Raw genomic sequence first — 13,769 nt, forward strand, 5'->3', positions numbered from 1 at the left:
TTGGAGGAAGGGGGTTGCATCAGCTTTCCTGCTCCTTCCCTTCTTACTTGGAGCGTCTCATTGCCCTTCACAGAAGAAACCAGGGGAGAAAGGAAGGATATAAATAAAATCCTATGGTATCTCTGGACAACTGAATAACTGGATAGAAGCATTCCTGTCAAACAGACAACAAATGGTCAAAATCAGGAGCGTCCTATCAAATCCAGTACCTGTCAATAGTGGTGTCCCCCAGGGCAGTGTTCTAGGACCAACTCTCTTCATACTCTACATAAACGACCTCTGTGATCATATTAAGAGCAATTGCGTTCTCTTCGCTGATGATGTAAAGCTGTTCAATACCACAGACAATACTGCTACCCTACAAAAAGATCTTGACTATGTATCTGAATGGTCAAACAAATGGCAACTTCAAATCTCAACAAATAAATGCTCTGTCTTACATATTGGCAAAAAAAATCAGAAAATAAAATACAAGCTGAATAGTCAAGATCTTGTTGATGACCCAAGCTCTGTAAAGGACCTGGGAATACTCACCTCTAATGATCTAAGTGCTAGAGCCCACTGCAACTACATAGCCAAAAAAGGCATTAAGAGTTGTTAACCTAATCCTACGTAGCTTTTTCTCTGGTAATATCACACTACTAACCAGAGCATACAAAACATTTGCTAGACCAATACTCGAATACAGTTCATCAGTCTGGAACCCTCATTACGTATCTGATATTAGCACAATTGAGAAAGTCCAGAAATATTTCACAAGAAGAGTTCTCCACTCTTCTACTCGTTGTAGAATACCTTATGCCACCAGACTTGAAATTCTAGAACTAGAAAACCTTGAATTACACCGTCTTCGGTCTGACTTAAGCATGGTATATAAAATCATACATTGCAATGTCCTACCTGTCAATGAATACTTCAGCTTCAACCATAACAACACAAAAGCACACAATAGATACAAACTCAAAGTAAACCGCACCAAACTTGATTGCAGGAAATACGACTTCAGCAATAGAGTGGTCAATGTCTGGAATACTCTACCCGACTCTGTAGTCTCTTCCCCAAACCCCAAAAACTTTAACCTTAGACTGTCTACTATTGACCTCACCCCTTTCCTAAGAGGTCTGTAGGGGCGTGCATAAGCGCACCAACGTGCCTACCGTCCCTGTCCTATTGTTTCTCTTATTCTTTTATTTTTCTTATATGTACCCATTTCATGTATTCACAACTATGTATACAGTTATACTTATTATCTTGTAAACAATTGGCAAATAAATAAATAAATAAATAAATAAATAAATAAATAAATAAATATACTGTATATCCCAAGAAAAGAGAATATTGGTAGCTCTGGGTTGAACTGTGGGGTCCTTGGTGCTCTCTGAGCTTGATGGTTTTCTTGCAGACGTTTCATGACCCAACTAGGGAACATCATCAGTGCTAGAAGGGAGTTGGGTTTGGAGGAGAAGGAGGCGGGGGAGGACTGTGGGGTCTTGGGGTCCGTTGTGTTCTTTGAGCTTGGTGATTTTCTTGCAGACCTTTCATTATCCAACTAGGTAACATTATCAGTTGTGGTAAGCTTGGGGCACCAAGGACTCCAGAAGATAAACACTTTGACCTGTGGACCCCTAAGGAGACCCTGTCAAAAAGAGGTGCCTGTTAATCTAATTGGATGTATTCAGGCTTGCTTTCAATGAGAATGTTTGCTAGATAAGAGAGATGGCATTCTATTCTATTCTATTCTATTCTATTCTATTCTATTCTATTCTATTCTATTCTATTCTATTCTATTCTATTATTCTATATATTATAGTCCCTCATTTTCCTCCAACGTTTTTCTTGCTTTGCCCTACCGGGCCTGGAAGTGGATTGTGACATTTCTCAAAACCATTTATTTATTTTCTTTTGAGGCTCTGTGCACTTTGCAGTGTTGAGTTAGGAATGCAGCCTTCGCTCTTTCTCCTGCGGGGGGGGGGGGGGGGGGGGGGGGGGGGGGGGGGGGGGCAGTTGGTGGCCATGGAAGGAGTGAGTAAGCTGGAATCTCTGCAAGCAGAAGTGACCCCTGAGGAGTCAGCATGATTTCATGTCTGCGGGTGCCTGGGTGTTGTTTGCATTCAGGGTGTGACCTGTCTTCTCTAAATGTTCTGAACTATAGCTCCCGGCACCTAGTAGTAGTTGAGAATTGATCCTTTGCAACAGCCAGAGCACTTAGACTTATAAACTGCTTCACAGTGCTTTACAGCCCCCTCTAAGCGGTTTACAGAGTCAGCCTCTGCCCCCCTCCCAGCAATCTGGGTCCTCGTTTTACCCACCTCGGAAGGAGGGAAGGCTGAGTCAGCCTTGAGACTTAACTAAGTCCTTTAGATGATTTGGCTTGCCTCCAGAAGCTCTGGGTGCTTCCTCAATGGAGGCTTTTATAAAGGGACTGAACAGCCACTTGTCTGGAATGGCATAGGGGCTCCTGCTTGAGCAGGGAGTTGGACTAGAAGTCCACCGAGGTCCCTTCCAGCTCTATTCGGCTTGATTGATTGACTGATTGATTGATTGAAGGTCTTGGTTCCAGTTACTGGTCAAATCTCAGCTTGCTTGGCTTCCAACTCCAGACAAGGATGGTGGTCAGATTTGCTTAGACTGGTGTTTGTATGACTTACACATTGACCTCAAACTTCTGTCCCTTCTCATGTAGATTTTCCTTCTCTTTTTGCAGGGAAGACAGAGAAGATCCTCACAGAGTTTAGCCAATTCTACCAGGAACAATATGGCCTCGCCCTGTTTAACAGCGTCCGCTTTGAGATAGAAGGAGGAACGGCTCCCCAAGCCCAATTATTGCATCGCAAGGTAAGTCAGACTCGACACAACGTCGGGCAACCTGTTGAGAAATAGGTTCAAAAGCTGCCCTCTCTCCAGAAAAAAATGTTGTTGTTGTTGTTGTTGTTGTTGTTTGTTGTTGTTCTTCTTCTTCTTCTTCTTCTTCTTCTTCTTCTTCTTCTTCTTCTTCTTCTTCTTCTTCTTCTTCTTCTTCTTCTTCTTCTTCTTCTTCTTCTTCTTCTTCTTCTTCTTCTTCTTCTTCTTCTTCTTCTTCTTCTTCTTCTTCTTCTTCTTCTTCTTCTTCTTCTTCTTCTTCTTGATGAAGGTTCCTCAGGGAAGTCCTCAGGTAGAGAAGGAAGGGTTTGGAGGCAACCCAAGCTGTGTCATAAGAGAGGGAGGTGATCGTGTCTTTCCGATAATGATCAGAGACATTGTCCTTAGGGCCTTCTGAGAGATAGGACAGGCATGTGAGGGTACAGGCGGGAGGAACATGGGTGGCTAGGAGGCAAAAGAGAGAGAGAGGGTGGAAGAGATGCACAAGGGGGAAAGAATGGCTTAATCCGGGTTGCTGAAAACAGCGGCGTTCACACAACCTCCTGAGTTTGGTAGAGTTAACCTGTGTTTTAAAGGACGTGGTGGCTCAGTGGCTAAGTGGCTTGTCGATCAGAAAAGTCAGCGGTTCGAATCCCTAGCGCCGTGTCACGGAGTGAGCTCCCGTTCCTTGTGCCAGCAGCTTCTGCCAACCTAGCAGTTCAAAAGCACGTAAAAAAAAGCAAGTAGGAAAATAGGGACCCCTTTGGGAGGGAAAAAGGGAACAGCGTTTCGTGCACCTTCAGCATTCAGTCATGCCAGCCACATGATCAAGGAGAGGTCTTCGGACAGCGCTGGCTTTGTAAGGGAGATGAGCACCGCCCCCTAGAGCCAGAAACGACTAGCACAGATGTGCCAGAGGAATCTTTACTCTATCCTGTGTTTTAGAATAGTTTTGCACTTCAAATACACTTAACTTTTTTGATTGGCTCACAGTTCAGTATTGGGGGAACCCAGCAAACGAGTGGAATAATTCTGCTTTAGAGCTGTTTATGAGATGGGATTTAAATGAGGTGGCACCTTCAGGTTTAGCTCAGCTCCTGCTGAGCATCTGGGAGTTTTCATGTCGTTATTTTCAGCAATGAAACAGAAGTGGTTTCCTGAGATTTGTTTCCCTTTATTTATCTGTATCCTGCCTTTATTATTTGTACAAATAATTTGAAGTGGTGGACATACCCAATGCACATTTCTCCTTCTCCTATTTTTCCCATGACAATAACCCTGTGAGGTGGACTGGCCTGAAGTCACCCAACCGTTTTTCATGGCTAAGGCAGAACTAGAACTCACCGTCTCCTGGTGATTGGTTCAAAGTCACCCAACTTAACTTTCATGCCTGAGATGGTGCTAGAACTCAAAGTGAGCTTTCATAGCTAAGGAGGGACTAGAACTCACCGTCTCCTAGTTCCTAGCCTGGTGCCTCAATCACTAAACCAACTGGCTCTCAGATTAGTTTTTCCCCTCAATCTAGTCTACAGCTTCTGGGGGTTTCCTAATCACCCCCATCCAGTTTTTCTCATGATCAAGGGAGCTGGTTCAAGGCATTGTAAACTTAAATAAGGCTGGGTTCTTCAACCAGGGCACAGAAGGTTGTCTTTTGTGCCTGGGCCGGGTTGAAATTAGAGCCGGCCAAACAGACTTCACTGTCTGTTGTTTGTATTGTCTGCCGGTTCATTCCCCCCCCCTCAAAAAAACAAAAAGGAAAGAAAAAATAACAGGCGGTGATTATTCTCCTCCGCAGCTGATCTTTACTCTTTCTTGCAAATGTAAACAGGCTAAGTGCTTAATTGCAACTCGGCCTGTCTGCCAAGGACCAGGAGACGCCCAGATGCAGACGGGCGTGCAGGATTCCGTCTGCCCCGAGTTTTTAATCAAGAGGGATGCTCCATTTTCTAGTCCCATCGCATCCTGAAGTGGCTGGGAAGAATCCCCCCAGGCCATGGTGGCAGACAGGCCTACAGCATATTAATTACACTAGTAGTGACAAACAGACGTTGCTCCAAAACAGAAGTTTTAGACTCTAAAATAGAACATTGGATATTTTCAGGGGTCAGTTTTGAGGTCCCCAACCCATGGGCAGCAGCCCACTACTGGACCATGGTCTATTCAGAACTGGGCCGCTGTTTGTGTGGCCCAGTTCCCTTCCTGCAAAGATTGGGCACTGTTGTGGTCCCCTGGTGGCCTGCGGAGCTGGCAGGGGAGTCGGACAGTGGGGAGGACCGTGGGCCAGTCTGGGGAGGGCTCGGACAAGGGATCTGCGTCCAACACAGAGATGGAGCCAGGGCCATCTGGGAGTTATGTGCTGACTCCGGAGCCTCCAGAATCTGACATCAGTGAGGCAGAGGAACAGGGGGAGCCTGTTGCCAGTGCACGCTTGCACAGAGCTGCCAGAAGGCAAGAACAGTTAAGACAAAAGGGGTGACTCAGGAGTAAGGCTGGGAGATGATTGCCCTCCTCCCATAAGGCATAAAGGAGGAGCAAAGGGACAGGAGCCTTTGCAGGAAGCAACTTTGTTTGTTCTGGTTGGTTTAAACTCTGAGGCTCCGTGTTGACTTTGTGCTTCGTTTGGCCTTGTGCAGCTAATTGGCAATTAGTCGTTGGCAGCATTTCAAGGGAGATAAAGGTGGGTGCTTATCAGCCTTATCCCGAAGGACTGTGGCAGACTTCTGTGGGACTATTCATAAACTGTTTGGAACTCATTACGGGCTGTGAATGCATATAATTCACAGCCATTGAAATAAAAACCAAGGTTTTTGGGAACAGCATGTGATTGTTACTGTCTCAGGAAGCCTTGGTCAGAATAGGCACCACTGATTTAAGTGACATACCCATACTTTTCCCCTTTCTGTGCAATATCACTTGTCCCCAGTACAGGTAATCCTCAATCTATGACCACAATTCAGATGAGAATTTTCATCGCTAAGCAAGGCGGTTTTGCAGGGAGCCGCACTTGATTCTACAACCTTTTTGGTCAGGGTTGTGAATCACCGAAGTTGTTAAGAGAATCCCACACTCATTTATTCTGCATGTCCGAAGGCAGTTGGCAAGGTCACAAATCCCCCCCGGACTTCTTACCATTGTAAGAGTAAGCCTGTGACTGGGGAGACTGTGACAGTCGCAAAAGGGGATCCCATGACCCTGGGACATTGCAACCATCATAAATATGAATCCAGGCAGAGAGGTGCGGTGGCCTAGAGGCGGAGCTCTCACCTCGCAGTCAGGCTGTGAGTTCGATCCTAGGTAGAGGCAGATATTTCTCTCTCTGAGCACACTGAGAACATATCTGCTGAACAAAACTCCAGTTGGCGACAGGGAGGGCATCTGGCCATTAAAACACTCTCCAAGCTCCATTCAGTTGCCCAGGCTCCACCCCTGCAAGGGATAATGGGGTCGTTAAAAGAAGATGATGATAAACATGAGTCCAAGTGCCTGAATTTTGATTACGTGCCATGGGGATGCTGCAATGGTTGTAAGTGCGAAAAACAGACACAAGTCACTTTTTTTCTGCAGTGTGTGGGTGTGTGTGTGTGTGTGTGTGTATGTATGTATGCATGTATGTAAAAGAAGAAACGGAAAATTACAGAAGAAACTAAAAATTATATTTATTGTACTTACTAAGCTTTCATCAGCCTCTGCTGACATATGCAAGCTAAAATAGAGCATATTTTGAGAGCTCAGGTTTTTCCCCCCATTTATTTCTAATCTGCTTATTAATCTGTCCCAGGACTGATGAAACACTGTAAATATTTGAGATTCTCCCAATCTCCCCCCCCCCCCCCCCCCCACTGGGCGATGCTATTTTTGAGTTGTGCTTGACCATTTTTGTGATCTTTGAGCTGTCCCAATATTTGCAGATGATTTGGATTTTGACTCCATTCCCCCTCTCCCCTTTCTAACACAACTTCCTTCCTTTTGGCTTTTGATTGTTAAAAGTTTTCTTCCCTGTTGCGGCTTTAATGTTTACATTGCCTTTTTAAGTAGTGGAAGTTACAGTCTGGATTTCTTTGGTGATATCAGTAGGAAGGCGTTTGAAACAGCATGTATATCCCTTGGCAAAGGCTGATGCCTCAAAATAGATTCACTTAAAATAAACCAAACCCAAAACAAAGTTGGAATATTACAAAAGGCATTCAAAAAAAGCAACTCTTTCTTTGTTCTCTTCTTAAAGAAAAGGATCATGAGAAGCCATGACTTCCTTCATTTTAAGCATCTCTATACAGGTTGTCCTTGACTCACAACTGCAGTAGGACCAGAATATTTGTGGCTAAGCAGTACTGTCATTCAGTGAAACATCACATGACTTCTGCTGGCTTCTATCTGACTTCTATCTTCTTCTTCATGTTTATGTGGTGTCATATTGGAGGTGGTGACCCTTTTAAGAGTTGTATGCAACGAAATTTCATTTTTAATGCATGCCAATTAGTGTACATTCAAAGTGACAATACAGTTATTCTATTCCCCGTTGATGTTGCTTGTCAAAGCCAGCTGGGAAGATCGCACATGTAGCCTCAGGACGATGTGACCGTTGTAAATGTGGAACAGCTGCCAAGTGTCCAAATCATGGTCAGGGAAGCTGCAGCTGTCTTAAACGTGAGGACCAGTCATAAATAGCTTTTTTCCAGCATCCTGGTAACTTCAAACAGTTGATAAACCAATGTTCAAGAATCAAGTGTCCAGAGAATGTCTTCTCCAGCTCATGGTGTTCCTCCTTCCCTTGTGTATCCCAAGGTACCTCTGGAGGACCGGATCATCTTCTCAGGCAACCTCTTCCAATACATCGAAGAAAACAAGAAATGGAGGAATCGTTTCAGCGTCGTACCGCTCAATTACGGGCTGGTGCTCTACGAGAACAAACTGGTGAGGTTCTGGATTGTTTTGTCAAAGCTAGCTTGGGTTGCTTGGTGGATGGAGAAGGAGAAGACCCAAGTGTCTATGGAGACTCTTCATCCACACTGCTATCCTGTCTCCCCTGGTCCTTCTCTTCACTAGACTAGCCAAGCCCAGTTGCTGCAACCGTTCCTCGTTTGTTTCAGCCTCCACTCCCCTAATCATCCTGGTTGCTCTTCTCTGCCTCTTTCTAGAGTCTCACCATCTTTTTATAGTGGGGTGACCAAAACTGGATGCACTTTTTGGGTTTGCACACTGTCATTCAGTTCCAAGAGAAGACCTCAGGACAAATACTCATTTCTTAAAAAAATATTATTATGCCACTGGAGAAGTGCGGGCTGCTAGGGAAGCTATGATAGATTGAAGAGATCCATTATACTGGTAGGAAATAGTGTAAATTTGCCAAGGGCGCTGAAAATGAAGACCTGAAAAGGAATTTTCCAACAGCTTGAAAATTAGTAGGTGGTTTTGGACATAATTGCTTTGAACATCAAGACAAGGTTCCATAAAGTATGTTAGCTCTAGGGGAGGTCATTAGTATGATAGCTTTAAAGGAGGCCATTAGTGGCAGGAATGTTGACCACATGAAAATTATATGTTTATGTGTTTCTGTCTCCAGGCCTATGAAAGAGGTCTACAGCCCCGAATTCTCATCAACAGCGCCGGCTACAAAATCCTCACCTCCCTGGACCAATATTTGGAGTTGATCAGCAATAACTTAACAGGTGAGTTCTACTTTGTATATCCCAGCTGCCTGGGATACAGGATGGATGGATGAATGAATGAATGAGTGAGTGAGTGAGTAAGTGAATTCTTTATTGGCCAAGTGTGATTAGACACACAAGGGATTTGTCTTGGTACATATACTCTCAGTGTACATAAAAAGAAAAGATACATCCATCGAGAATCATAACACTTAATATAGTCAAAGGGTACAAATAAGCAATCAAATCATACTAGGAAACAGTCAATATAAGTTGTAAGGATACAAGCAACGAAGTTACAGCCATACAGTCACAAGTGGGAGTGATAAGGAGTGATGAGAAGGGTGATGGGTGATAAGGAGTGATGAGATTAATAGTAATAGTAGTGTAGACTTTGTAAATAGTTGGACAGTGTTGAGGGAATTCTTTGTTTAGCAGAGTGATGGCGTTCGGGGAAAAAACTCCCCTTGTGTCTAGTTGTGGTGGTGTGCAGTGCTCTATAGCGTTGTTTTGAGGGAAGGCATTGAAACAGTTTATGTCCAGGATGTGAGGGGTCTGTGGATATTTTCACAGCTCTCTTTTTGACTTGTGCAGTATTATACAGGTCTTCCATGGAAGGCAGGTGGGTAGCCATTGTTTTTTCTGCAGGTATCAAGCTAGTTATGTATGTTTTAATAATATTGTGATTGGTATTGGAATAATATATTGAAACATTGAAATAACTAAACAATGGAATAGCATGACTTAATGTAAATAGGTGCATTAATGTTAGAATTACACTAGCATGATTGATGTTATGAATATGATTAATATTACTATTGTTTTTGTATTAAAATTAAAGCAAATAAGAATTAAAGTATTAATGTGAATAAGAGATGAGGGGTAAAAAGGAAAATGTTTTTTTTTTTAAATATAATGGCAGCATGATTAAAAATTAGAATGGAGATAGAAATAAGAGAGGACGAATTATTAATACACCCATTTTTATATAATGAGATAAAATAATTAGAGGGAAGATTAGAAATTGAATAATGGAATTATGTATGTTTAAACAATATTGCGATTGGCATTAGAATAATATTTTAAAACATTAAATAATTAAATAATGAAAGGTTATAATTTAATACAAATATGTGTATTAACATTAGAATTACATAAGTTTGATAAATGCAACAGATATGATTAATGTTATTATTCTTACTTGCACCAAAATATATGATACCCAGGTGCCACGCTGTCCACGCATTGATGTGTATATGTAGAATAACATAAAAAAAAACTTGGAAAAAAGGGGGACGATGGGGTGCTCTTCTTCTTCTAATAGATCCCACCATTTTTTCTGGGTTACACCCTTATCCACGGCTTCTGTGGCTAGTCCTTTTGCAGGGGTCTGTGGACAAGCAACGGGCCGTGGCATGCCAGAAACTGGGCCACGCAAACAAGCAAAGCCCCATCTGTGAAATGCAGGCAGCACACACAAAACCATGCACCCTCCAGTCCACAGGAAAAAAACTCTCTCTGTGGAACTGGAGAACAGTTGTAGGCCACTGTTCCACTGAAATACAGCAGGACTTGGCATCCCCGTGACCTCTGCGTGAGAAACATTTGGTAGAAAGAGGCTCCTGCCTTGTTAGAGTCCTGGATCCTGCCAGATGTGCTTGCTTCTTGCTCTTTGCTCCCGAGTCTCTGGGGAAATTACCATTGTTGTTCAGTCTGGAATCCCCATCTGGCTCACACATGTGCTTCGACTGCACCAAACAGGAATGTCCGGATCTCCTGTTGCAAGCATCACGCTCGGGTTTTGCTGTGCTCAAGTGGTGGCCGGGTTGCTCATTGCGTGTCCATGTCATTGTTGTCGTTGTTTTCCCTCCAGGTTCTCCATCCAAGTCCAGCCACGCGTCCATTGTCAAGTGTCCCACCCAATTCCCCATCATTCTTTGGCATCCTTACGCCTGCCATTACTACTTCTGCGTGATGACCGGCAAGGAGCAGGAGAAGTGGCAGGCCATTTTTCAAGATTGTGTGCGCCACTGCAACAACGGTATGTTCGACGGGGCACATTGGTGGGTGGGTGTCCTCTTCCTCCTCTCTTTGAAGGATGTGCCTCCATATAGACCATCTTTGCTTTTGCAAATCTGACTGGGTGACTGTAAGGAAAGACCCCACCCTCTGATTCAACATGTAAGGAGAACTTGAGTTTTTGAGCGGTCTATATTCTGATCGTTTCTTAGATTGGATGGCTTTTTTCCCAGGGACAGAAGGAAAGTTCTGCTCCTGTTGGTGTTTTGCCACCTGAGAGAAAAAAGGTCAACGTAAGGTCTATAGGTGGCTCATAGGTCAGTTCCTATCGGACATAGGATAAAAGCTACAAGAGCCACAGTGGCGCAGTGGTTAGAATGCAGTATTGTAGGCTAACTCTGCCCACTGCCAGCACTTCGATCCTGACCGGCTCAAGATCGACTCAGCCTTCCCTCCTTCCGAGGTGGGTCAAATCAGGACCCAGATTGTTGGAGGCAAGAAGCTGACTCTGTAAACCACTTAGAGAGGGATGTAAAGCACTGGGAAGCAGTATATAAGTCTAAGGGCTATTGCTTCCTTCCTTCCCTCCCTTCCTTCTTTCTCTCCCTCCCTTTTCTCCTTCCTTCCTTCCTTCCTTCCTTCCTTCCTTCCTTCCTTCCTTCCTTCCTTCCTTCCTTCCTTCTGTCCTTCCATCCTTCCTTTCTTTCCATGGTGGTGCAGTGGTTACGATGCAGTATTGCTGGCTGACTCTGTTCACTGCCAAGAGTTTGATCCTGACTGGCTCAAGGTTGACTCAGCCTTCCATCCTTCCGAGGTGGGTAAAATGAGGACCCAGATTGATGGGGGCAAGAGGCTGATTCTGTAAACCGCTTAGAGAGGGCTTTAAAAGCTCTGTGAAGAGGTATATAAGTCTGAGTGCTATTGCTATTGCTACAGTAGCCCCAAATTACTGAGGTGGATTTTCAAGCTGTTTGAAGAAGGAAGTCTAAAAATAGGAACGGCCGCAAAAGAGTCTCCCTTTGGTATAATTAGAATTGATGGCTGGATCATACCTTTGTAATTCCAGAAGGAAAACTGAATCTCCATCCTTGGGGGGGGGAGGGGAGTTGCTGTTTCCATATCCTGTTTATAAACTGTTCCAGAACCATTCACTTCGCATGAGATGCCTCCTCCGCCTGTCAACTCCAAATATGACCTTGGGCTTGCCTGGTTGATCTCATTGCTTTATTGCACGTCAACCTGGATTGTGGAGGAAGGCAGAGTAATGAATGCAGAGAGTTTTAGTTTCTCAACTCCACCCTCCAACCCATTTGATGCCTTGCCGTTCTCTACAGCTAGCATCTCTCCTGCTTTCCTTCTCTCTCGTGCTTCATCCCTCAGGGATTATCACATTTGACAGAATAACAGAGATGGAAGGGACCTTGGAGGTCTTCTAGTCCAACCCCCTGCTCAAGCAGGAAACCTTTTAAAATTTGAGACAAGTGGCTGTCCAGTCTCTTCTTGAAAGCCTCCAGTGTTGGAGTATTCACAACTTCTGGAGGCAAGTGGTTCCACTGGCTAATTGTTCTCACTGTCAGGAAGTTCCTCCTTAGTTCCAGGCTGCTTCTCTCCTTGATGAGTTTCCATCTGTGGTGCTTTTGAGCCCCTCTTCTTTGTGGCAGCTCTTCAGATATTAGAACACTGCTTTCATGTCATCCCTAGTCCTTCCTTTCAGGAGACTAGACAGACCCAATTTGAAGGACATTCTTGAACCATGGATGCCTTTAGATCCCAGGAAGAACAAACATGGAAACTCCTGAAAAGTTCTCAGGTTCTGGTTCCTCTCTCATAACTTCCAGTATATTGGTATTGTCCCTTGACAAGGGACAAAGGACAGTTTTTGACAAGTTCAGAATAATAGCAGAAGAGCCCATAGCATTTCAGACAAGTGGTTGTCCAATCTCTTCTTCAAAGCCTCCATTGATGGAGCACTCACCAAAATGCGCCCACCAATAGAGAAACACTAATTAGAACATAGAATCATAGATTTGGAAGGGACCTTGGAGGTCTTCTAGTCCAACCCCCTGCTCAAGCAAGAGACCCTACACCATTCTGGGCAAATGGTTGTCCAATCTCTTCTTGAAAGCCTTCAGTGATGGAGCACCCATAACCTCTGGAGACAAGCCATTCCGATGATTAATTGTTCTCCCTGTCAGGAAATTCCTCCTTAAGTTTTAGGTTGCTTCTCTCCTTGATTGCTTTCCATCCATTGCTTCTTGTCCTGCCTTCAGGAGCCTCGGAGAATAGGTTGCTCCTCCCAAGGTGCCTGGACTCCACTTTGCAGGCTGGGAACCTGGCCCTGCCCAGGGTGAAGAGCTGTGTTGTTGGCAGATGGTGGCATTTTGCATCCGATGAGCTCCACCCATCCTGCTCTGCTTGGCAGGTTTCCCACACTAGGGGCCCTTCTGGAATGCACTGTGCAGGAGGAAAAGCTTCTAAAAACAGCTCTGCCAGTAATAAGCGATCCGTCATTCTCCTCGCTGGCTCCTTAAGCAGAACTTCCCTCTGAAATGTGCAGACTGGACAGAACCTGTCCACCCGGCTCACAATAGCTGCCCTGTTCTCCTCCCTCCCTCCCTGCTCCCCAACCTCCCTCTGGAATTTTGGAGAGGTAAAATTTGGTCTTGGCGAAGATTCTGGAGATCCAATCAGTTGATCCTAAAGGAAATCAACCCTGACTGTTCCTTTGGAAGGACAGAGACTGAAGCTTGAAGCTGAACTACTTTGGCCCCCGAACGAGAAGAGAGCGATCCTGGGGAAAGACCCTGATGCTGGGAAAGAGGGAAGGGATAACAGAAGGACAGAGTTGGAAGGGACCTTGGAGCCCAGCAGGAAGCCTCCACCATTCCAGACCAATGGCTGTCCAAGCTCTCCTTGAAAGCCCCCTGTGATGGAGCAACCACAACTTCTGGACCTAAGCCATTCCACAGATGAATTGGTCTGGGATCCTAAGATAACAAGAGTTGGGAAGGGTCCTTGGAGGTCTTCCAGTCCAACTCCAGCTCAAGCAGAAGACCTTATACCATCCTGTCCAATCTCTTCTTAAAAACCTCCAGTGTAGGAGCTCCCACCCCAAAAAAAAAAAAAAACAACAAACTTCTGGAGGCAAGTCGTTCCCCTGGTTACTTGTTTTCACTGTCAGGAAATTTCTCCTTTCATTCCAGGAGATTCAAGGAGAGGGAAGATTCTGTGTGAAAATTCGCCTTTCCTGCAGAGGAAATCCAAAGG

The 13,769-nt window shown here is 44.6% G+C and overlaps 1 protein-coding gene across 1 annotated transcript in view; it reads left to right on the forward strand.

Moving 5' to 3' along the window:
- Positions 1 to 13,769, forward strand: part of NIBAN2 (niban apoptosis regulator 2) — a 52,382-nt gene that overhangs the window by 21,572 nt on the left and 17,041 nt on the right. Inside the window, exons 2-5 of the mRNA XM_026686637.2 lie at positions 2,705 to 2,835; positions 7,621 to 7,749; positions 8,399 to 8,504; positions 10,357 to 10,524. Coding sequence (XP_026542422.1) covers positions 2,705 to 2,835; positions 7,621 to 7,749; positions 8,399 to 8,504; positions 10,357 to 10,524 — 534 coding nt within the window. The remainder of the gene's footprint in view (positions 1 to 2,704; positions 2,836 to 7,620; positions 7,750 to 8,398; positions 8,505 to 10,356; positions 10,525 to 13,769) is intronic.

Source organism: Notechis scutatus, chromosome 15 (genome assembly GCF_049901735.1).
Source record: "Notechis scutatus isolate UNSWTSFEM ecotype Mainland chromosome 15, rNotScu1.2, whole genome shotgun sequence".
NCBI lineage: Eukaryota > Metazoa > Chordata > Lepidosauria > Squamata > Elapidae > Notechis > Notechis scutatus.